The sequence below is a fragment of the Oreochromis niloticus genome, linkage group LG23 (assembly GCF_001858045.2).
Source record: "Oreochromis niloticus isolate F11D_XX linkage group LG23, O_niloticus_UMD_NMBU, whole genome shotgun sequence".
Classification (NCBI taxonomy): domain Eukaryota; kingdom Metazoa; phylum Chordata; class Actinopteri; order Cichliformes; family Cichlidae; genus Oreochromis; species Oreochromis niloticus.
Window position 1 is genome coordinate 37,472,171 of NC_031986.2, and position 25,155 is coordinate 37,497,325.

Genomic DNA, 25,155 nt, shown 5'->3' on the forward strand with positions numbered 1-25,155 from the left:
AGATACCTTATCCTGCCATCATTGTAAGCTGGTGTCCCCTCCACAATCGAGCGGATGAAAAAGGATTGATTGCAGTTGACCTCTTCCTGACCTCCAACAATACTGAAGCCCAGGCTGCCCGAAGTGCTCCGCCGCAGGACGATGTCTTTGCAGCAGTAGAGATGCCTGCATGAGCCAAGAGGGAGATTAAACACACTAATCTCTCAACGGCATCTTTAGATTACACATACTGTGCATCTATACTGAGTATGTGTGCTGTAGATAGACTGCTGAAATGAGCCCCGCTCTAAAGAGAAAGGCCTGGCTAACCTTTGAATGAAGGTGTGATTTGGACTTTGGACTCTGATTTGGTGCACTACTGATACAAAGCTAAATTTCCACTGTGACTTAGTGCTTGGTTTCTTTACATCTCTGTTTCATCATACTTTATAAAACCAGGAGCAGCAGTTGTTTGTTGTTATCAGTACACAGCTGTCTTCCTAACACACCTTCTGAATTCATATGCTAGGAACATAGAGAAAGTTTTACTGATATCTTGGTGGTAAATATTTAAGCTGAAAGGTTAGTTTTAAAAGTATAATGAGCATTCCTTTCCCAGCGGGCTTTGTCAAAATTTCAGTTGGCACCAGCTGGCAGAGGTCACAAGGACCGGTGCGAGGGGTTTAATTTATACTGGCCTCAGAAAAAGCATACAATTGTAAATGGGGATGATGCAAAGACAGCAGTGGGCACTCTACCTGGGTAGCTGCAGCCATGACACCCACAGTGGGGAGTAATCGTCATTAGGCACTGGGCTCTTGATGCTGTCTGTAGGTGATGGCGTAAGACAAGGTGGCAATGTGCAATCTTGCACAAAGTCCTCTGGAGGACGCATCTCCAAGACCTTGAGCACAACAGGAGAGGAGGTGTTCTTCAAATTGGCCACGGCCTCACCTCGTGTGACCCCCGTCAAATCCACGCCATTCACATTTAACAAAATGTCACCTGCAGGGGAAGATATAGACAGCACAACTCAAGCTCTGCCTGGGGATGATACCCTCATAACAGCTTTTTTTAAGACCTCACAGGACATGGGACACATCATCTGCCTATTTAATATTCATCAACCTCCACGCTAGAAGACAAAGAGATGGAAACTAAGCACCACCTGTGCTTTAAAAAGCCTCCTAGTGATGAAAGTGGTGCAAAGATAAATTGATAATCGCAGAGTCCATCTTGCTAGTAAGCAACTCAAAGGACACATTTGCCCTGTGAGGATATGCAAATGCAAATTAACACTCCATTACAAAATGCAAACATGTTTCATAACCGTACAAAAGGAGACAGCTGCTGCTGCTCTGTCCCTTATGAATACAATAATGTGCACCTTGAACCATGAATAGGACAACAGACTCAATTTACTTCTATTTTTTATTAAGCCTTCATACTGTACTTCTTATGGCCCATCTCAGCATTTCTCTCAATCCTCTCATAACCAGAGTTTAAGGCATTGAGATTGAGAGTAATGAAAGGCCTAATATGGTTCTATTTTAAGGTGAATATGCAGGAATCAGCATTTGGGGCAAAAAATCTTCCACTCTCCTTGCCTTCAGTAGCATTATACGATTTTAAGGCTGCTGCTCTTCCATACAGCTATTATGTGTCTCTTCATGTTTTGCTGGTTTAGGTACTTGACAAATTCTCCTCTGCATTGCAATTGCAGTACAAGTCTCAAGCACTGCTATGCTAATGTTTGTTTGTGTTTTTGTTTAAATCTCTTAGAGCCAATTTGCAGAGCACTGAACCACAGCAGCACCAGAGTTTTCTGTTGCATGAATAACCTTCATAATGAAACATGAGCCTTAAATGTTCATCAATCACCCCATCTGTTCGTTACAAGTATTCATCACCAAACCCACATAAATACTGACAGAATTTTTATGAAATGAAACTCATGCTTAATCCACTATATGAGTAATTATTTGCACAGATTACAGACTGGTTCAACATCACGTTTCTTCTGAAATATATGAGTAATATTCTAATGATTACATAATTAGATGACAACTCATTTTACCTTTGCGTATGGAGCCCTCTTGTCCCACCACTCCATCAGGGTCCACATTTGTAACGTAGATGGGGAGGTCCCACCCTCGGCTGGACATGCCGCCCGCCACTGTCATACCCAGAGAGTCATGCGGCTCCTTATTTAGACTTACTGTCTTCTCATAACATGCAGGCTTTTGACAAGAGTCCTTTACAGGAGACAGAAAGCAGATGAACAAATAGTTGAAGTGAAGAGTTTTGGTAAAGTGACTGATTTTAAAAATAACCAAGGTCGTTTTTTATTCTCTACCCTAATATCCTGTTTTCTTTTCCAACTGTGATGTTAATGGACATATCACACATTCAGAACTGATGCTGTCACTGTGGTGTCTTGAGTGTCCGCATGCACAGTCGCTCCAAACATAATAATGACTTACACCAAGGGCATCTTAAATAAATTATATAATGTAATTAGATTTAGATGTAGTGCATTTGCATAATAATGAGGAGCGTTTTCTGTGAGACTTGCAATAGTGGCAGAAGTCACATGAATGCCACCCATGCTGGGTTATGGGAACAAGAGCCCAATAACATAGACACAGTTAAAAGCTGATTGATGAATGACCTCATCAGCATAATTGGTTAATGTATAATATATGGTGGTTATTATGGTAGGACATTAGGCAGCTCAAGTGCCTCCTCAGTCTTTGTCCATGTTGAATGCAGAGATTCATACACAGAGTCGTGATGTGTTATTTGATGTTTTGAACGAGGCAGTGCATGGGATAAAGTGAATGAGGTTTTATTCATAGCAAGTGTGTGAGTCATATGAGGCAGTGTTGAATACTAATGAATAACACATGGACACACTGAGGTTGGTGGGATGTAGCTTGTGCTGCTTTGCTAATTCACACGTTTTAGCTGCACTCACAACAAGAGATTGCGTGACTGACCTTATGGCATGACAGTGTGAAAACTGCCCACATTACCTGGCTTTCACATTAAAGCACTGTCAATTCTGGTTGTTTTTTCCCAGATTATTTGATGGCTTTTGATGAACAATAATAATGTGTAGTGAGCAGAGTTTGTTACCTCCCAGCACAGCAAGCTCACATAACATTTGTCATCTCTATTCTTTATGCTTAGCCAAGCAGCTAGCTATTTCATGTGGCGATTAAAGAACAACCACCTGGAGTTCAAAAGAAGGATTTCTTCTGTAGCATGCCAGTTATTTTTACCAGGTTTGTTTTAGGCAAAATGCTGGATAGTTGTTAAATAGACTGGCCTCTCAGTATGTTCACAACTTACAGACTGAATTTAGAAGCTGGTGCAGTCAGTGTGACATGTACCCACTGGTTAGTGGGTAATTTGCAATCTTGAAGCTTCTGGTTGAGCATTTTGCTCAATCCCATCTTGGTGTTTTTAAACCTGATGTGACAACTGAAGGCTGAATAAGTAGCTTACAGACACTGCATTCATACAGGGTCAACCTAAAGCACATCCTGATTTATCACTGTTTTTACTTAACTAGCACTTAAGATGTTAAACTTATCAGGAATGTATTTAGTGAGGTCATAGAACAAATGAGGTCATTTTCCTGTAAACTTCTATGCATTCGGATGAAGGTCAGGATATGGCCCCTGATGGCCGCATAGTGAAGCAGAGTATTGTACTTCTCATGTTTTGGAATATGTCTTGGCCAAACCACACGAATCCCTACTATTATAAATTAAAATCACTCACGTATAACATATAAGCTGACACTGGGAAAAATATTATGATTCAGTTAATATTGTGCTATCCTAACTGGACTATTACTGGTTTGTCAACACTGCCCTAGACCACTGAACAATGTCCCCAAAACTAAAGATTCATGAAGCAGCATTATCTCGCTAGATGTCACCTTTGGTTTGACAATGAATAATTTCTTATCAGTCACTCCCCAAGCAGCCGCATTAAAGATATAATCAAAGATATATAAAAATATATGCATTTACATGTTTTGATCCCGGTGACATTGAAAGAGGAGAAACTCTCCACAAGATACTGTACTGTATATGCAAAATGTCCCCAAAGTAGAGATCTGTAAGGAAGTTTGTGATTATAGTGATAAAATATTGTGGCAAAGACAAAAAGTATCGCAAACTTGCATTTTTTTTTTGTGCCAATTACATTCAAATTTGAAATCAGACAAGTTCTACTTATAGCAGGAAGCAAAAACAATTGCCTCTTAAAAATCAAAACTAGAGCAAATTGATCAGCCTGAAATTATATCATGAATTTTCACCTTGGCTCTGTAGTAGAGTAAGATAAATTGCTATGCTCAAAAAACAGTAAAGGTTGGGATGTCTTCTTTGTGGTGAAAAAAATAGGAGACCGATGGGGGTGCAACACACAGAGTTTGCTTTCCTGCTGTACTGCTTGAATGACATACTCAGCTTAGACTGGAGAATAATACCTCCATGGATCATTTGCACCTGAAAGCGAATATTTATCACGGGAAGGGGAGTCGGGGGAACAAAGCTCCTCTGTGTATCAGTACCGTCCTTGTCTCTTGTGTGTGTATATATATGTGTCTGTATGAGCTTCTCACCAGAAGTGTTTGCTCTAGATCCACAGGGGAATATGGTGGGGGACCATCCATGCCCCACGGATCTTCTTGTATGAGGTCTGGTGTGGGCAGGCAGATCTGACGAGACACTATGAAATGGACGCGCTCTTCACTTGCCTAAAGAACAACCACAGAAAAATGTGACATGTGTTGCAGTTAAATGGGAAAATTAATTTTATTCTGAGTGAAATTTTCTGGATAGATAATATTCACTGCCACTTTGTTGTAACTCTTAGAACTATACTCCAGGCTGACCTACACGCATTCACACATCTGCAAGCATACAGCCACACAGACTGGCTGGATACATCCCTCTCCCCCCGCTCTCATTCCTTGGAGAGTTCCACGGGTCTTTCTAGCAAAGAGCCGAGTCCTGAATTAGCCAGTCCAGCTCATTATTGCCTTAATTGGACTAATTTAATTTCTATCCTGGCAGTTCTTAATCTCCGACAGAAAGTGCCTGCTCTGAGAGGCCATCTTGGCTCCACAGAGACCCAGTAGAGCCAGTCAAACAGCTCAGACAGGAACTTGAAGCCCAGAGACCCTGCACAGTCAGCCGCAGACACACTGCAATTAACCACTATTAACCAAAAACACACCATCGTTGACTGGCATCAACCAGGAACCAGAGGCAGCCACATGGCCCAGTCCATCAGGGAGTAACCACAATTAAATACTATTAACTGCACTGAATGCAGACACAACAGCACAGCACAACACAATTAGCCTGAATCACCACAATTATCTTTAATACCTCGGGGACTCACATTAAGATCACAACACAGTTGTTTATGGTCTGTAACAACATGAAGGTGAATTTGTCACAACTGTGAACTTTCTATGTAATGCTAATGCATGCGGTCTTTCCTTGACTTGCTAACAGACCTGAATGAGTAGAGCAGCGTGCTCTGGTGCGCCATAACGTAGATCGTGCCCGTTGATGGCCAGCACGCGGTCACCAATACACAGTTGCCCATCACGTGCAGCCAGTCCGCCCTCCAGCAGGTGAAAGATATACACTCCATGCTCCTCTGGCCGCCTCACTAGCTTAATGCCCAGCTGTTCCTCTGGAGTACTTTTGTTCAGGACCACATGGATGCTATCATCTCTCAAGGGATGATGGGGTAGGCCGTGAGATGGGTGGCCCCCAGTGACGTGGCCATGTGGGTGGCCATGCGAATGTGAGCGGTAGCGATGGCGCTGTTCTCTGAGCACGGTTAACCGTAGGAGTTGGCACGGCTGTTTGAGGGTGGTCACAGCGAAGCAGTGGGGTACGTTGCTAATGTCAATGCCGTTTACCTGAAGGAGAAGCAGAAATGTAATTTCACAGAAGACTTTTTATCACTTCCAGCTCTTTTGTTAAACTCACTATACCTTGAGGATCATGTCCCCGGGCAGCAAGCGTCCATCCCGAGCAATGACACCTTCTCTGTAGATATCCTGGATTAGAATGCGAACTAAAGGGGTTTCATTGCCACCGACGATGCTAATGGCCAGTGGCTCTGAGGGATCCACCCGCATGATCTTAATACTGGTAATTTCACCATCAGGGATCAGGTGATGGAGCTGAGGAAGAGCCACCACTGGGGAAGAAGGAAAAGGCTGTGTTAAGTTCTATTGTACAAAGATCAACAGCCAAAAAGACCCAGCCAAATAAAACAAGAGAGGAAATGGGAGAAAAGGAGAGCGCTGAGAAGGAAAAGACAAACACATCCAGGGAGATGGAGGTATACTGTAGTGTAGGGGTTCAGCAGTGGAGCCAGCTGTCTCTACTCCCTAAGGTTACTAAAACAAACTTGTAGAAGTCAAGAGGGAAAATTTGCTTGGCTGATTATCCTCTGTGATGTTTGTATCATTAGTCACATACATCTGTAGCAAGTATGCTTGGGAAAACCCTCAATTTCACATTTCCACAAAGTTATTACTAGGGTGGGGATGTAAGAAAAGTTGTAATACACACTAAATTTGTACACAGTCCAACGACTTTGATTCGCAACAGATTTGTTCCCCTTGTTTTCACCTCAGTACTTGATCATCTGCAAAAAATAAAGGATTCGAGTGCGATGCAGACCTCATTATGAGCCTCAGCATTTCTAATGAAAGAGTATGTCTCTGCTAGTTTTATGTCATTCTTTTGTGCAGTCCTCCCACATACCCAGTGTTGAATTTGTTGAATTTTACCAAATGGCCGAATGATTCATCGTGAACAGGACCACGTGGAAATGGGTGGGGGACATTATCTTGGCTGACAGCCTTGGCCAAAGTCTTTAAGAAGATGAGTTTTTCATTTCATTTCTTATTCCTAAATGCACTGTCTCCCCTTGTATCTCTGTCTCTGTAGCCTCAGACACTTGTTCCACACTTCGCTGCACTTTTTCCAATACAAAGTCAATATTTTGTCTTTATTGCAGCAGATTGCTTCAAGGGTGGAGAGCACATTAACAGAGACTCACAGCCATTATGTAATCCTCCTTTCTCTCCATCATTCACCTTTCAACCTCTGTCTTGCTTCATCCCGTCACGTACTTTTCTTACCCACCCCAATGGGACTGTATGATGCATTTGCTTATTTATTTGTTTTCATTTTATTTTATTCTGGATCCACTCTTCCCTACATTTCTTCAGTATGGAACTACGTGTACTTCACTTTTGCATCCTTCCCGTCTATCTTTGTCTCTCCAGTGGCAGGCAATGAATATTTAATCTTTTCTCTCAGCCCCCTCAGTGATGGCCTCTGAGAATAATCTACTCCCAGATCATTCGTCATCCTTCATTCTTACGCAATCCCACGTTCCTTCGTCCAATCACACTGCAATTCTGCTTTAACGTTATACTCTATGGTTGGCTATATTTCCACCACAAGTGCCAGTCTGTAGAGATTACATTAAATATCACTATGGCACATTTTCTTTACTGCATACATACATCTTATGGTTCTACCACGTCTAGAACACTGCTTTCCCAGGTGAATACATCATCAAGTTGGTAAGGAATGACAGGATATGGTAGAGTTGAATAGGAGGATGAGATAAAAAAGAAGAACAGGTAGTAGAGACAGAAGGAAGAACATCATCTGCTTTATCTTCAGCGACCTCTGGCCATCCCATCCCTCAGGCTACCATTCTCCCCTGATCTGTCTGCACAAGCTTATGCAATCTGCAGCTGAATTATTAAAGAAACATATGCTACTGTTACACTGTGGGACCCCAGCTGTGTCACCCTCCTTATACAGCTGAGGAAACAAGTATACACATTCGGGGAAACACAGAAACCTTAAAACAGATATAAAGGCTTTAATCCATACCTTCCTGTGGCACACTGGAATTCCTGGCATTGTCTCTTTCCTCAGATGTCTCATTGCTAACAGCGTTGCCACTCTTAGTCCTCCTCAAGACGCTGAAGGCCCTGTTCAACCTCCTGAAGGAGCGACTCCTCACTGAAGAGCGATCAAAATTTCTGACTGCAGGGGTGAAAGAGAGGCACTTTAAAGATTACCTCACCCTCAACATGCCCAGACATGTCTGAATCTGACTCTTCACTCACAGCCAATGGAAAGCTTTCTAAGAGCTGCATAAAAGACATTAAGCAATCTGTGATTCTGTTGCAATTACCTGTATAATGCAGGAAAACCTGTTTGAATAATACCCATAACCCTAAAATCTCTAAATGATCTAAACAGTGCAAATTGATATTACTAAATAAGAGTGTCCAGTTTTGTTAGGTTTTTGGATTAGCTTCTCTTTTTTGTGATATGAACATAAGAATTACATTGTTCAAAGGTACTCTATTGATCATTACAGTGCTTTTCTGTGTTGTATCACTAGTTGTGTTTTTGACTCTTTGTAAAGTGAGCTTTACACTCGACCTTGCATACAAATGGTGGGTTAGCTTTGGAAGCCTCATTCCCTAACTCTAATCCAACACAGGATCGGGGGGACTGCGCTTGATATTTAAGGAACTTTTTGAAGCTTCCACACACACTTCAAACTCGCAGCATGGAGGTTAGCAGCCAGAAACTGAAATTTCTTTTTGTAGTACAAATAATTAACGGAATTTCTTATATGAACAACCAAGTGGAATGTCATGGTTGTCCTGTAAAAGAGACCGTCTCTTCCCTCCACATTTGAGTGTGTCCATTTGGTATTTTTATTTCCACTGTGGTCAGAATGCATGCCTTATCATTGAGTTTCGAGTGACCACAAACTCCCTCTCAGGCTAAGCAATGCTTTTGTTTTGTGCATTGTTCAAAAAGAGAGCTCAAAAAGAAAAAACGCATTCCAGCTGCAAATTTCACCATATTCAGGTAATGTATCAGTGGAGGCTGTAAGAAAATACTACTACTCCCCCAAAGAAACAATGATATTAGCAAATAAAATACTGATACTCAAGTCAAGGTACCTCTTGTTATGAATCCAAGTCTGGCATATTAGAAACTGCAAGGATTATAGGAAGCAATACTTTACTCAATCATGGTTATATTTGTTTACAAGTAAAATTTTAGAGAAAATACTGGAGCCCCCTTAATTTTTTTTACTTTTTTTGATATAACAGAAAACTTTTCTTCCCTCTTTGGGCTATGTTTTTGTTTCTTTTGGCAAGTTTTAAAAAGTTCAAATCTTTTGAAGTGCGTTCAGCTTAATTAATAAACCAAATCCGTGCACAGTAAAGTTACATGGTTGCGTCACCACAGCAGTGGACTCTAGCGAGTGATACCAAAAGAGACCCTCCCAGATAGGCTCTTGTCTGTACTTGTACTTTGCTTTTTAGGCTACAGGAGCTTCCATTGAAGACAGAAGCCCCAGCCCGGCTGCTCGGAGCACGGGACAGCAAGCTTCTGCAGTGCCCCTCCCTCCCTCTGCAGGCCCATGGAGATGCGAGGGCTCCTGACAGCCACATTATTCTTTAAAAGCGCCAGCCGCTTCTGGAGCTGACAGCTTGTTCAGCAGTAGTGGTGCTCGTGGTGGTGGCGGAGGGTGCTCAGTTGACCAGACCTAAAGTGCTGGTGCAGCGTCATTTGGTTTCCCCACTGCCTCTGCGCTTACTTTAGCAGAGCAATGGACGGGCAGAAGGGAACACTCGTGACTGCTTCCTGGTTTCACAGGTGGGAGAAATGAGGGAAGAGCTGCGATCACGTCATTGGGCATTAACACACACTTGCACAGGCTATATTTAACCTACCTCTCCTTCCATTTCTCCTTGACTGCATAATGTGCCTGCATCTCGGTGACTTTGTCTCTATGTGTTTCTCTGCTGTTTTCCACAGAGAGATTTTATAGATTGGTGAAACTGGTGTTATGTGTCATGTCATCTGCGGGTGTAAATGTATGTATGAATACAGATCATTGGTGCTTGGTTTTGACTGCAGACTGTGTAACTGTGACTGGAGATCTCTGTACTCTATTGGTTCTCAGTCTGTCACTATGGCAAACAGACACCTTTTTAGCTCTTTCTCTTGCCAGATAACGTCACATGGCACTGAACATGACCACACACAAACATCTATTCGCCCACTCACACTCACTCTTCTTTGTGCTACTGCGAGCAGCCAGGCTAGTCGTGCTGCCTGACTGACTATTATCCTCCATGCTGGGGTCAAAGGCAGGGTTGACCAGACCCGGTTCATCTGACAGGAGGGCCACAGCAGCAGAAGTGGGGCCATCATTGGGCAGGGTGGCAATGGTGAGTTCTGAGGTGCTGTCAGTGCATTCGCCCTCCTGCGAGCGTCGCTTTCTGTCTGCTGAGAGCCCATAGTGAGAGGCTCCTTTACACCTACACACACGAAAAACAAAATGTCAGTAGCAAACTCAGATTACAAAGTGGCTGCAATTATTACTAGACGTGTTGATAAATTGATGACAGTGATGATGTTTTAAAACATGCTCAAACTCTCTAATAAACTGAATTCTGAAGCAGTCAGAGTGAAAGTCAACACATTTACGTTAGCAGCCAATGAAAAGGTCAGACTCTCAAGACAAATGCAAGCAGATTTCAGCATGTCCTCCACCCTGAGGCTTTATTCATGCCGACCTATATCTTCTGCTCGGGGATGGCCTCACACAAAGGCTGCTTATCTGACCTTAACACTCAGACAGCACCTCTCTGAGATACCATACAGCCTGTACAATAAACCACAACAACAAATGGTACGGGAAGATACATTTTCTAGTGCTCGCATTTAGAATTCATCTGTCACGTCATCTGAGGATGCTCTAAAAATTTCATACTTACTCTCACAAAAAGAAAAAAATATATAAAAAGAGTTTTTGTAGCATCGTCGTGACAGTATGTGCAATCACATGTAGGTTGGGTTTTCTGCTTTGAGTGTGAGCGTCCCTGACAGATGATTGAATACAAATGTAAGAAAGAGGGCAGGTAACTGACACAACATGTGAATATAAAACAGAAGTTGTTTGATAGTTGTTTTTCTCAAAAACAAATCTAATTCCTAAGTTCCAGCTGTCAACAACACAGCCGCAACACATTTCCACAGTCTCTCATACATAGATACACATACAATTATACACACATAATGCTACAAGCCATGAAAGGCTTTTCACACTGACAATATTAAATTGGGAATGTTTGTGTGCGAATTAAAGATATCCCTACAGAGCATGGTATTCTATTGCTGCAGAATTTTCTTCTATCTGAAAGTCATAAAGGCTTTGAGCTGATGCTTCATCAGACGCAGGAATAACTCTGGCTTGTCTCTCCGGCTGTCTCTGTGGAGCCATCAGCACAAACATTAACTGGGTTTTAATGAGCTGGATCAAACCCAGGCTTTGCTTCAACAGTAGCTCAGAAAAACAAGAGAAGCAGCACCCATTCTCCTGTGCTGCGGTCTGACAGGTAGGATATTAAACCAAAAAGGAGATGTATATGAAAGCAAGGTACAATCGTGGGCATCATAGCAGTTACAAAAAGAAACAAGATTACTCACTGAGCCCAGGTAAGCCATCAGCCCCTTAAGGGCACCACATCACTGGAAGTGGTATTTTGTCTCTATAATAAATATGTCTCAGTGGGGCATGCTGCTTTCTGTTCATATTTGGCAAGGAAAATAACTGAATCCTGAAGTAGATTCTACATCTGAGCTGTAGTCAGGTACAACATTACACAAAGCTGAAATGCCCATTGATCTCCCTCTGACCTCAGAAACATACTACTGCGTTACGTCGCATGTGTCTGCCTGCCTGTGGGCTGTGCCACGGTGAGTTATTCTTGTTCATTCAGTTAGCAAATTGAACGCTATCAAGCATGTCCATGCAGCAACATACCACTTAACTGAGTGAAGTGGCTGAATAGAGTAATATTGCAATCAAGAGGAGAGGAGAGGGCAGCTCTGCAGTCTTGAGGGGCAGAAGCTTTCCTCACGTCACTCACTGTCAATTAGAAAACTTAAATCTAAATTCAGCTTGTGCACACTGCTCTGAAAGCAGAAACTCCCCACCTGTGCACAAATATACATGGAAACAATACATATATGCACATGGTACAAAGTGAACTTTTCTCTTGAATGCATCACAGAAATTGAAAATCGCAAAACAACTTGTGAACATAAGTGACGATTTTAGATGTCCTATCATTGTCACCTGATTATATGAACAGATTAGTATTTCTAAGACTCTAGAGTCCAGAAGCTCTTGTGAGATATTATGTGTTGCAAATAACCATGGAAAACCTTCTGGCCTTTATATTTTTACTGGCACCACTGAAGGGCAAAGCCATGCAGCACTAATCAGAGTGAGGAGAGCATTAGTCATCCTCCTCTATGTTAGTATTGCTTTAAAGACGACATTGCTGGATTGACAGTTGATCAGTGGCTAATTTATTATTCAGATGGTGCTGGTAGAAATATCCCTTACCATAAGAAAACATTGCTAGGATCAGTGGTGAACTGACCAGTGTAACCATTTACATACTGTACTGAAGTACAATTTTTATGTATTTGTACTTTATGTATTGGTAGTTTCTTATTCGATTCCACTGTACTCTGGAGGCAAATCTTGTACTTTTAACTCTGTTAGATGAATTTCATGGCTATAGTTATCATTAAATGCAAATTTAGATTAGAAATATAAAATATAATCACACTGGCAAATGATACAATATTATTATAGATTAAGCTACTCAGCAGTATATGAAGTAATTACGGTTACTTCCAGCTGAAGCATTAACCTTACATGAATTAATGAATGAGTGATGTAGGAATTTAATGTACCCTTTATAACTGTGAAATTGGACATTTTGCATTATCAATAACTATGCTTTGATATTAATTAAATGGTATTTTAACTTTTCCTTATAACTTTTTTATACTGTAACATTACTGCTTTTTGTTGTGAGAGATCTCAGATATTCTTTTTTTAACAGTGTACAAAACAGCTTAATCAAAAATGTTTTTAGATTTTAACGCAGTACAACTTTTCCTGTAATGCTGTTTGTATTAAGGCACTGGGCACTGGACAAGAGCCTGAAAATCGTGCTCGATATTTTCTAAGCCAATTTGCAACGCTGGATTTATTCCTGATAGAATTTTCTGGCTTCCCATGGTTCCCTCTTAACTACTTCTTGGTCCCCTGTCTGCCATCACACAGAAAAAATAAATACATCCTGGAATCACTCAGCCTGCAAAAAAGACAGGGTTGTTTGGATGCAAGACTCAGTATCATGGCGTTAGATTCTCAGTTAACATCAATGCGTCATGCATTCGTCATACAGAAAACTACTTAAAAGGATGAAAGAAGAAGACTTAGTTAGGCCTTAATTTTCTTAATATTATAGTAGATTATGTTAATGCAGCTCTGGCTATTTCTGTAAAACAATGTCCTTTTTTATTTCAAGTCCCCTAGCTGGTGTTTCTGACTTACATATGTGATTGCTTTTCTCCACACACCCACACACTGATTTCACAGGTATTGTACTGTGTATAAGTAGTGGTCATGGTGAATATATGGAGCTGAATACTTAGACAACATTCTCCTGTTTTAGCATGAGTAGTGGAAAACGGAAAACCAAAGTCAGCCTGTGGAAACGTGCAAATACTATTGAATACGGGTTCATTCAGTTTTTATAGACCACCCAAATCTTGGAAAAAATGTCAGAAAAAAAATTAACGAATGCCGTCTACACACCAGCTTTGAATGTGTGCGTTACCAACAGATCACCTAAGATCTTGAAGGCCTCATTTCTTGTGCTGTGATGGGTCTCAGATAAAGACATGACAGAAGTATATCGAGACCCCTTACACTTTGAAACTTATAGGCGTCATAATACAAAGTCTGTGAGATAGCAGCATAGCGCTATTGTTTAGTTTGGGACCAGTTTATTAAAGGCTTTGTCTTCTGTTAATTAAAATCTCCTCTCTTTTCTTTAGGGAATAGGAGTTGCCTTAAAGCCATTGCCGTATCTCTGCTGCTTAGAGTTTTAATGTCTGTCTTTTAATGCTAAGTCCAGAATCTGCACTACATGAGGTTGAAGGCAGGGAAGCATGATAGAAAGCCCTTGTCTCTCTCACCAGGGTGGTCCTGCAACCTTAGAGCCAAAGAAAATGAGCCAATTAAGTCTGTACACTGGAGAGGTGAAGTGCTTGCACATCCACAGGGAAATACACAAACAGCATACACTCTTTATTTCCAGTCTTTTTTATTTATTTAGTTATTTTTACATAATATCATAAAACATCCTTTTATTTTAATAATGGGACTTTGAGTGCCTATGCAAAGCTGTTCTTCGGCATCATGTTTCAGGAGATGATCACTCAGCTTAGAGGATGCTCATTAGCACTGCAGTATACTTGTCCTGGTCAGCCTGAGTTATCACATCATCTCTCTAAACCCCAGGATCTGTGACAAGATAAAGAGCGAAGACACCAAAATACCTTAGCACTCAGCCCCTCCTGCTCCCTTTTACGCAACTACCCTCCCCTCCTTTTTCCCGCACTCTTTCCAGAGCAATAACAATTACCCATGATGCTTTCGGAGACACGGTGATCGTGCCCAGGCGCCCTGGCTGTGACACAAACAGCCCTGTTCTTGTGATGTGAAATAAACACCAGCTCACAACTCATCAAAGCCCATGAGATTCTCCAATCCTCTTTAGGGGTGAGTGGATTATCCTTTCTAACCCAAATACTCTCTCCGCTCCCTGACTGCCACGGACAGTCATGTTGGGCCACAGTCCGCATACAACGCAAATTACCTCCGATAAGGTGACAATTCCAGGTCAGACAGTCAGCTACAGCAACTGGGCTCAGCGCATACTTTCAAATGTGGGTAACAGATTATAATGATACATACAGTTTGGAATCTAAAGCACTGTTTAAACACAAACTCACACTTTACTTTGTCTGTGGTGACACAGCCTCTGTTGACCTGCCTGTGAACTACAGTTTGACTGTTGTTGCATGACTAATGTGCCTTTCTTCTAATTCTTTTATTAATGTTAAGTGCAGCAGCAGGTAGTTGTTCTTGATGAGTGCTGACTCCTATTGCCAACTTTCAGATGGGTTTAAAAATATAATGAAGACATATAACGTGTGAGAACCCAGGAGAAATAAGCAGACGCTACACTGTGAGCCCGGAAGTAGACTGCACGTGTGTGCGTATGTATATGTGTGTACAGAAGGTTTTACTGTGATATGTAAACAGTATATATTCAGTTTCATAGTCCTTTTATGGCTTAAAAATGCTCCTGTCTGCCACACTGTAAACAGAAAAATAACCAAATGATTGCATAAAAGAGCAAAAGCAATATTTGTTTTTGCTGTTTTGTGCCATTGGTATGTACAGTGGCTTGCAAAAGTATTGGGCCCCCTTGAACTTTTCCACATTTTGTCACATTACAGCCACAAACATGAATCAATTTTATTGGAATTCCACGTGAAAGACCAATACAAAGTGGTGTAACCGTGAGAAGTGGAAGGAAAATCATACATGATTCCAAACATTTTTTACAAATAAATAACTGCAAAGTGGGATGTGCGTAATTATTCAGCCCCCTGAGTCAATACTTTGTAGAACCACCTTTTGCTGCAATTACAGCTGCCAGTCTTTTAGGGTATGTCTCTACCAGCTTTGCACATCTAGAGACTGAAATCCTTGCCCATTCTTCTTTGCAAAACAGCTCCACAACTGCCCTGTGACGGCCTCAGAGGTTGTCTAAGAGAATATTGGGAGCAACAACACCATGAAGTCCAAAGAACACACCAGACAGGTCAGGGATAAAGTTACTGAGAAATTTAAAGCAGGCTTAGGCTACAAAAAGATTTCCCAAGCCTTGAACATCCCACGGAGCACTGTTCAAGCCATCATTCAGAAATGGAAGGAGTATGGCACAACTGTAAACCTACCAAGACAAAGCCGTCCACCTAAACTCACAGGCCGAACAAGGAGAGTGCTGATCAGAAATGCAGCCAAGAGCCCCATGGTGACTCTGGACGAGCTGCAGAGATCTACAGCTCAGGTGGGGGAATCTGTCCATAGGACAACTATTAGTCGTGCACTGCACAAAGTTGGCCTTTATGGAAGAGTGGGAAGAAGAAAGCCATTGTTAAAAGAAAACCATAAGAAGTCCCGTTTGCAGTTTGCCACAAGCCATGTGGGGGACACAGCAAACATGTGGAAGAAGGTGCTCTGGTCAGATGAGACCAAAATGGAACCTTTTGGCCAAAATGCAAAACGCTATGTGTGGCGGAAAACTACCACTGCACATCACTCTGAACACCCCATCCCCACTGTCAAATATGGTGGTGGCAGCATCATGCTCTGGGGGTGCTTCTCTTCAGCAGGGACAGGGGAGCTGGTCAGAGTTGATGGGAAGATGGATGGAGCCAAATACAGGGCAATCTTGGAAGAAAACCTCTTGGAGTCTGCAAAAGACTTGAGACTGGGGCGGAGGTTCACCTTCCAGCAGGACAATGACCCTAAACATAAAGCCAGGGCAACAATGGAATGGTTTAAAACAAAACATATCCATGTGTTAGAATGGCCCAGTCAAAGTCCAGATCTAAATCCAATCGAGAATCTGTGGCAAGATCTGAAAACTGCTGTTCACAAACGCTGTCCATCTAATCTGACTGAGCTGGAGCTGTTTTGCAAAGAAGAATGGGCAAGAATTTCAGTCTGTAGATGTGCAAAGCTAGTAGAGACTCACCCTAAAAGACTGGCAGCTGTAATTGCAGCAAAAGGTGGTTCTACAAAGTATTGACTCAGGGGGCTGAATAATTACGCACACCCCACTTTTCAGTTATTTATTTGTAAAAAATGTTTGGAATCATGTATGATTTTCGTTCCACTTCTCATGTGTACACCACTTTGTATTGGTCTTTCACGTGGAATTCCAATAAAATTGATTCATGTTTGTGGCTGTAATGTGACAAAATGTGGAAAAGTTCAAGGGGGCCGAATACTTTTGCAAGCCACTGTAAGGTATGTGCTCAAGAACGTTCTGGCCACCCTCCTTAAAGTGGATCTATTAGGCTCTTTTCCCACTCCATAATTTTATTCTTGGACTTCACTGCGCAGCTTTGCACGAGTCACAAAATAATCCTTGCTTACTTACGTAATGCAGCCTCAAGTTCATCCACTGTCTGAAACAAACCATATTAGCTCCTTACTGTCATGATCCTGGGTCATTTTGACCCAACGTTTTGTGTTTCCTTGGAGTTCACTTTGTGCCTTGTGTTTATTCTGATTTTGTAGTAGTTTAGGGTTGAATCTGGAGCTCAGTGTTTTATCAGCCCTACCTGTGTCTGTCCTCTGTGCTCTGTCATGTCCTCGTATTGTAAAACAGTCTGTAGGTTTCCTGTTTTACTTTGAAGGCTCGTGTTCTGGATTTCCTGTCTTGTTCTGAAGGTCTGTGTCTGTTATCGTGTTCAGCTTGTATCCTCAGGTCGTCGTGTGTATTAGGATCAGCTGTTCTCCCCTTCTGTGTGTGATTACCCAATTACCTGGTGTGTGTATATTTGGTGGGTGTCGGTCTGTGCTGGTTGTCGGCTCGTCTGCCTTTCCCTGCGTTAGTCTGTGTATCTCTGTGTAGTCTGCGTTTCATCTGCGTCTCTCTGCCCCGCACCCTGTTCCGTATGCTCTCGGGTTTGTTATTTAGTTCTCCCAGTTTAGGTTTTCTTCAGTAACTGCTTATGCTTCATTGCCCGTTTTTTGTCACACTGCCACCTGTAAATAAACCCTCACTCATATCACCAGTCGGCTGCTTGCATTTTGGGTCCTCATTCATCCTCAACACGACTGCTGCCCCAGCCGTGACACTTTCTCCCTCAATTCTAATTGGCTGCTTCTGGTAAAGAGGAGTTTTGAGGTTGAAGAGGTAGGTGGGGCTTCTGTATTTGAAATCAGAATTGTGGATGTGGATGGGATGACCGTGTTAGTTTTATCTGCCCTCTTTGACATTACACAGGTATATATATATATTAAAAACAGAGCATTTAGGGCAGTCCAAAACCTGAGCTTTAAACCCTGGCCATGTTCAGTAAGAACATTCATCACTGTAACAGTATGTATGTGCCAAAAAAATAAGGATTTAAAATTATAATCACAAAATCAATCATGGAAATCCAGCAATTATGCATAGACTCTGGGCTTGGTGTACATCCAATCTAGCTGATAGAGGGAGTGAAAACTGTCTATCTCTAACAGCTCTTGGCTGAGTCCCAAGCATAACTTGTTTTAGAACAGCCTGAGCTGAAATAAAAACACAAGGCTCTGGGGAAGCACCTGTGGTCACAACACACAAATATAGACACACAAAAAAACGGCCGCAAAAGAATGCTAGCGCAGTATCAGTAGGAGTGGCCGCCAGTAATTGAATTTGTGTTGATAAAACCTTGATGCAGAGTTGCTTCCTTGATTAGTGCAGTCAATCAATCGCACATAAGGTGTGCATGCCAGATACATAAAGTTTGATTTGGGGGGAATGGACAGAGTGATGCATAGATGCATAGAACGAGTGAAGAGAGAGTGACATAAAGACAGAGTAATCCAGTTAATGATGAACTAGAAGAGTATTAATCAGAGGATGTGCTGGTGTGTTGATTGGATCCGCCTGCTGTGAGGGGTAATCCCATCTGCCGCATGAGGAGGGGATGAGGCCAAACCTAGAAGGGGCCGCGTCTGCCGTGTGAGGACAGTTGGGATAAGCGTGTTTCTAAAGACGGATCTGCTAAATTGAAGTAGGAGGTGAGCTTCTTTTGGGTGTGACTTCTTACCGCATTTAAAGATCAGTGGGTGTTGAAAACAAAAGGGAACGCATACAGTAACAGATAAATCCCGTCTTTCTGTTCTGTCTATTGTGCTCCTGTGCAGTGAGCAGTGGCTCAGCAGGTTTGGCAAGCTTAATGCATCTGAGCGTTCACAAGCGCAGATGAGAAGCCAGCACAATGTCAGTCGAGTCAGCCTGTTACAGCAGCCCGAACTCTGAGTCATGGTTTTTGACCAAATCAATATGTGTGATTATCAGTCGAGCCACGACCCCATGATCAGGCTTGAAGAATATTTATGCAGCATTTACTGTGTCAGTGTCTGGTTTCAACCAGGAGAGCAATCACATACTCTTTTTTGTCAACACAGAAGAAGAGTTAAGGAAGTACTAAAACTGATTTATTCTCTGCTGTGTGGCTGAGCTGGATCTCAGCTTACTAATACACCTTACGTATGTCCAGCTCAACTGTGGCTGTTTTCCAGTGCTGCAGTCAAGCACGATGTGTACGTTGATGTGTCGACGACTCTAACTGTAATCCTCTCTATGCTACACTGAACTGCATAATCATAGAGAATCCCCACCAGACTGCTGTCCCACATTGCCTTTGGCACCTTTTAGCCTATATTTTTCACTCTATGCCACCCTAGCCCTTGGCAGTGTCCTGGTTTCTCTACCTCCACGTGCCATGGTACAACAGCCTGAAACACAGCCAGCACTGGTCAGCCCAACCAAAAGCCCTGACACTTAGTAGGCGATGTTCACGTGAGAGATTAACTCTACGCTGCTCTCCTCTCTGCTGTCAGTTACACTCTGTTAGATGCTTGCTCTGCAGTCTGCTCATATGGAACGCCTCCTGCAGATAAGCTTCTGCAGACAGGACGATGCAGAAAGCATTTCATGTTAAACATGTCATGCATCAAAACCCATAAACAGCAGCAAAATTTTGAGTCAGTCAGAAGCAAAGGTTAACTTATACTACTTTTTGTAATACACCCATCTTCTATCATGTGGCTAATAAATAAGGGCATCTGAATTAAAAAATCTTACAAATTTAAATTTACTTAAAGTCTGTCCTAATGAAACACCACTGTAAGACTCATCTTCAAACCTTTCTGCATGCTGACAGTACCAGACACACCTGAGAGGAAAGCTCTGCTGAAGTAAACACACTGATCTGCTACTCACTGCTGTTCATGAATAAATGAATACACACACCTGTTCTTTTGTGACTGTGTATTTACACATGCATGGCGCGCACTTCAATTATACCACATCAAATGCGTCTTTGTTGTGTTGATTAGTCCATATTTGTTTTATGTGAACAGTAATGTGTAATTTTAGATTAATGCATTCGTCTGAATTGCTTCAGTGTGTCCTCTGCATGTGCCCTTGCCCCATGTCTCCTTGCATGTTTGATTGTGTTGCTTCTGTAGACTTTGCCCACCCTTGCATATAAATGCTTCCATGGTCGATTCACTGAATTTGCCTCATACACTAGAATCCCACGCAAAGAAATAATTAAACTGATTTAATTTGATCTCTTTTGGAAAGCTGTGCAAGTACTTCAGGAGGTGGTAAGCATGACTTTTATCTTTCGGCTTCGCTCCCACTGGCCTTCACTGTATCTGCCTTGCTAGATACAATGAGACAGGGGGAGCTGCATGACTACAGAACAAGGATTAATATTTAATCCAAACAAAATTCTAATTAGTGAAGCCTGCCCCACACTAGGTTCAGACATGCGGCCAAAGGGGGCATGGCATGGCATGGCGCACTGCCTCTGACTCGAGGTGGACCTGGTACAAACAAATGATTGGTATTGTTCAGATCCAACGAGTGAGCGGCGGCTGGGTGTCTAATCCTGTTAGGATGCGTTCATGCCGAAGACGTCTGGAGCAATAGGAGTGCGTATTGCTTGTGTGATCAAACACCTCCGAGATGAGGTCTGAAAGGACGGAAGCTAAGCTAATCATAGTGTTTAAGACATCTCAGCTCAAGCCCAGAAATGAACACAGATTAATCATTAATGCTCTACAGCATGACACTGTGATGATCAGGGGATGCCACGTGTGCTGTGGGAGGGAATACGCAAGATCCAATGGCTGGTGTGTGTGTGTGTGTGTGCACTGTTATGATGTGGGCAGTAAACATCACACCCGGTTGCGTGTACCAGCGTGGTGTTTGTATTGGCTGTTGATGACATAATACAATGGCAGTAAACCTATTAAGAGTTTCATCACAGAGACATTAACTCTCCACTTGCAATGTTGGTTACACTTACTCCCTGTGTATAGCAAGTATAGTGTGTAAACAAGCCTGCACATGCATACTGATGTGTAAATAAGACAGATTATAACCATTCTCGCTTTTCTCACACCACACAAACTCACTGAAGTAATCACACACACACAGAATGACATCTGTAAGCGAAAGAACAGACAGAGAAATACGAGTGGAGAGTGGGTGTAGGCTGAGGCGGTAGTCGCACAACGGGAGCTGGAGGCTGCTGCTGTCAACAGTATGGATAAAGACAAATGGTGTGCCACTGCTCACTAGCCAGGCAGAAAAACACCACGTCCGCGATTGTCTGCTTCTAGTTTCTCTCTCTGTCATGTCATAATCAGCAAAAGCTCTACTGTCACCGGTACAGAGACACGCTCCAACACATGCGGTCAATATTTCTCACTTAGTGAGTGTCAGAGAGAAATCATATGATTTTATTTACAAACAAGCATTCGCTGAAAGGACCTGCATACTGTGCCTGGTGGGTACCATCACCATGGCAGCCGTATGTATAGCCAGATGGAAGGCAGGCACAGGAAGTGACCTTATACCCTCCTGTCTCCTCTCATCTCCCCTCTCCTCTTTTCTGTGCACTGCATGGTTCATCCACTCTATTCTTATTATATCCTCAACCACTTCTTTCTGTGTATAATTAAATCAATTCGACCTACCTAATATATTAAATCTGTTTTACTTGATTTGCAGTGTTTACAGTGTATCACCCTTCTTTCCTCTCCTCTTTGGCATCCATTGCTGCCCAACACGGGCTCTTGCTGTCTGCAGGAGCTAAAGCCCCACTCAGTGCAGAGAGCGCATACAATGAAACGAGGGGATTTGCGAGGCGGTCCATTGTTCCATGTGTTCATGCAGTATAATGGGACATTTCCGACAGACTGGAGAGAAGAGCAATTGCTGAGCTCCGGGATCACAGAGCTTTGAGTTCACACGGAGCTAGTGAATGTAGTCAACGCTTACTCCCACACAAAGAGAGACCGAGGAGCCAAGAAGGAAGACGGTGTGACCTACAGTATGGAGTACTGTATAAATACGACTGAATTTAAATGTTAGATTATCCATCAATGTCAATTTGCAAGGAAAAAATAAAAGTATGTGCAACTTTGCTCTGGTCTAAATGACTTAGATCAAACTCATGGCAAGACAAAACAAGCAATACTAGGACATTACATCATATGACTAATATTAACTAGAAGTGTTGACACAGATGTTTCCATGTGCATTAGTTCTGATATAATGTTTGATGCAGAATTAATTAAAAGGAAACGTGCAGCAACAGGTGCATTATTATGTTATGCTGTTTCCAACACAGACAGATTTCTCATTTTGTTCAGTATAACAAAATCTATGTGTGTATAAGTGAATGTGTAGTTTATTTTCAGTAGATGCAAACTGAGAGTAGCCAGATATGAATTTTTAATGCGGTGAAAGTCTATTCCACAAATAAACACAGAGTAGTTACAACCGTCCAAGAGCCCATACAGGCTGTACACACACAGTGTTTGTGTGTCCAAATACTCGCTGACATTTTGCTCCAGTCAATACAGTAGTGACACACTCACACATGCTACTAAAGAGAACGAGATAAAGGGAGAGATGCCATGCTGCAGTGCCGCTCTGTAGCATCCCAACCGTCCTGGACAGCATAAAGCACAACCTGCTGGCTCTGCTGCGTTTTAGCGCCACAGCAACCAGTGACCAAAGCATCAGGAAGCAACTGACTGGTTGTTTTCACAACAAAGAAGAACACTCTGACTCTTCAACCGATGATCCAAATGTCAACATTGGAAGTAATATACAAATATGCATTAACGCTCTGAATGAAGACACAAACAAATGGGTTTTAAAAGTAAACAAAATGCACGATTATACATAACAGCTGCGCTGTTTACTGATGGAGAGGTAGGATGGGTTGATGTTGATGAAGAGGATGCAGGAGGAGGCTGAGTGTTGTACTCACAGTTCAGAATAGAGGATGTGCAGGTTGCCCAAATTGTCTGTGTAGTTGGCCGGACTGAGCCAGGGCAAAACTAGCAGCAACAGAGCCTTCATGATCAATGCTCTGCTCCTTTTCCTCTCTTTTCTTCCTTGTTTCCTCCTTTCTGAACTATAGCTCTCTCCTCTCCTGTTCCCCCCTCCTCCCCCTCCTCCTCCTCCACCTCCAATTCTCCGAACCTGGCCGTGCTGACCTACCCCTCCTCGCCTGTCTTTCTTCTCAAGGGGCGCTCTCAGATTTGAATTAATCCTCGACTTCCTTCCTTCTAGCCTCTCTTTCCCCCCTTTGTTTTCCTTTCTCTACTTATGTCTGTGTGAGTTTCTTCCTCTGCCTCAGGCTGGTTGCCTGGTCATCTCAGCTGCAGAGGCAAACGGGCCAGTTGCCAGAGGTTGAAGACGTAGTGGAGGAAGAAGAAGCAGCAGAAGCAGGTGCAGAGAAGTCCCGTTGGTGCACAAGAGGAAGATGTAAAAGTACAAGAACAGGAAGAAGACCCATGCAAAGGTGGCACATTTGGAATACAATTTGAGATGTACGGCCCCTTAATCTGCTCTGGGCACTGGCGAGTTGTAAGAGGATTTGTGCTCGTATGCGTGTGTGTGCATGTCAGTCTCCCTCTGTGTGTGCGTATGTGTGCGCGTGTGTGTATGTCAGAGAGAACAGCGCAGGCTGTGACTTATACTGCAGCAGAAACCACTGAGGTGGGGGGGGGATGGAGCAGACCAAAAAAGAGACAGCAGGGGGGGAGAGGTACCAGGTGCGCTGTGATTGGCTCTACCCTCTTCACATGCGTACTCTCACGTACACTCCCATACATACATACACACAAGTACAATCTCTGCATTCACCTCCCCCCTGCCTGCACATACATTCACCCGTGAAGGGGAGGATAGAGAGTATGTTGCCTTCCAAAACCCTCGCCCCTCCTCTCTAACGATGGACTAATCCCAGTGCAGCAGATTGGTCTGATCGCTCAAAAGAATCTGCCTACATGTGTGGAAAAAATAAAGACAGAGCATGACCAAAACACACCGGCAAATCAATATTCTCTGCACGGGTGGAGCCTTGTTATCCTGAGTGACATGAATGAGAAATATGGGCGAAAAAGGAGAGGATTTAGAATAAGTCTTTACTGACACACTGTCCATTTTCATTCATTCATTCATTCATTCATTTCATATTAATTCAATTTTGAAATGTACAAGAGCTTGTAATATGAAAGGGGAAAGGTAATTCATAATAACAAAGGATGAACCCATTCACCAAGACATCACCACCTGTTTAGACTGATTGTGGAGAAGCTGTGGGAAACATGACTGGAGGAGAGCTGTGTGCTGACAAACTGTATTAAGTGTTGGTGACAGCAGCCAGCATTAACTGTTGTGATTTGATTTTAAATATGAGCAAGATATATTTAATCTGCTAACTTCACTGATGGTGTTTGAGGTATGCGTGGGGCTTCTTTCATCCTCTCCTATCTTTTCATTCATTTGTAGTAAACAGAGTGCAATGGGGAGAAATGTTGGCTAAACAACTTTGAATATGAAATGCAGCAGGACATCTGATCTATTTTTATTTCATTCTATCAAATCTCACCCTCAGTCCCATTTCCGTCAGTTTATAATTCATCTAGGCATTTTATTCAAAGTAGAGCAATCAAGCCAGATTCTATTTATGTAGTCCAAAATTACAAGTCTGCCTTTGCTTTCTGTTTTCTATTTTGCTCTTATATTTTCCTCCCTTATCCGATTTTCATAGCGCTGAGCTACACTCAAGCAGCACACTTGTAAATTGTGGTGTAAATACCCTGTCTGGATGAATTTCTCATGGATGGAGGTAGTATAGTTACCGGCTGAATTTTTTCCTCTATGCGTTTGTGCATCTGTGTGTTAATGCATGCATGCATGCAAACTGAGGCATAAGTTGTCCGGCAGTATTTGAACAGTGCGCACAGCAACAAGACCACAGGGCGCGGAGGAAATGGAAAAGTAATTGGATTCTGACAGGATGCAGT

At 42.5% G+C, this 25,155-nt stretch overlaps 1 protein-coding gene across 5 annotated transcripts in view; it reads right to left on the reverse strand.

The window, feature by feature from the left end:
• Positions 1–25,155, reverse strand: part of lnx1 (ligand of numb-protein X 1) — a 36,711-nt gene that overhangs the window by 1,103 nt on the left and 10,453 nt on the right. For 2 of the 5 annotated variants that reach the window (XM_005478871.3, XM_025902856.1), the window contains exons 3-10: positions 10,152–10,405; positions 7,941–8,096; positions 6,011–6,219; positions 5,522–5,935; positions 4,619–4,753; positions 2,057–2,234; positions 738–984; positions 7–165 (exon numbers count right to left, since the gene is read on the reverse strand). In XM_005478871.3, coding sequence (XP_005478928.1) covers positions 7–165; positions 738–984; positions 2,057–2,234; positions 4,619–4,753; positions 5,522–5,935; positions 6,011–6,219; positions 7,941–8,096; positions 10,152–10,405 — 1,752 coding nt within the window. Of the gene's footprint in view, positions 1–6; positions 166–737; positions 985–2,056; positions 2,235–4,618; positions 4,754–5,521; positions 5,936–6,010; positions 6,220–7,940; positions 8,097–10,151; positions 10,406–23,108; positions 23,805–25,155 lie in introns of those variants that run through there. The other 3 variants (XM_005478873.4, XM_013267650.3, XM_025902857.1) reach the window with 3 other exon arrangements.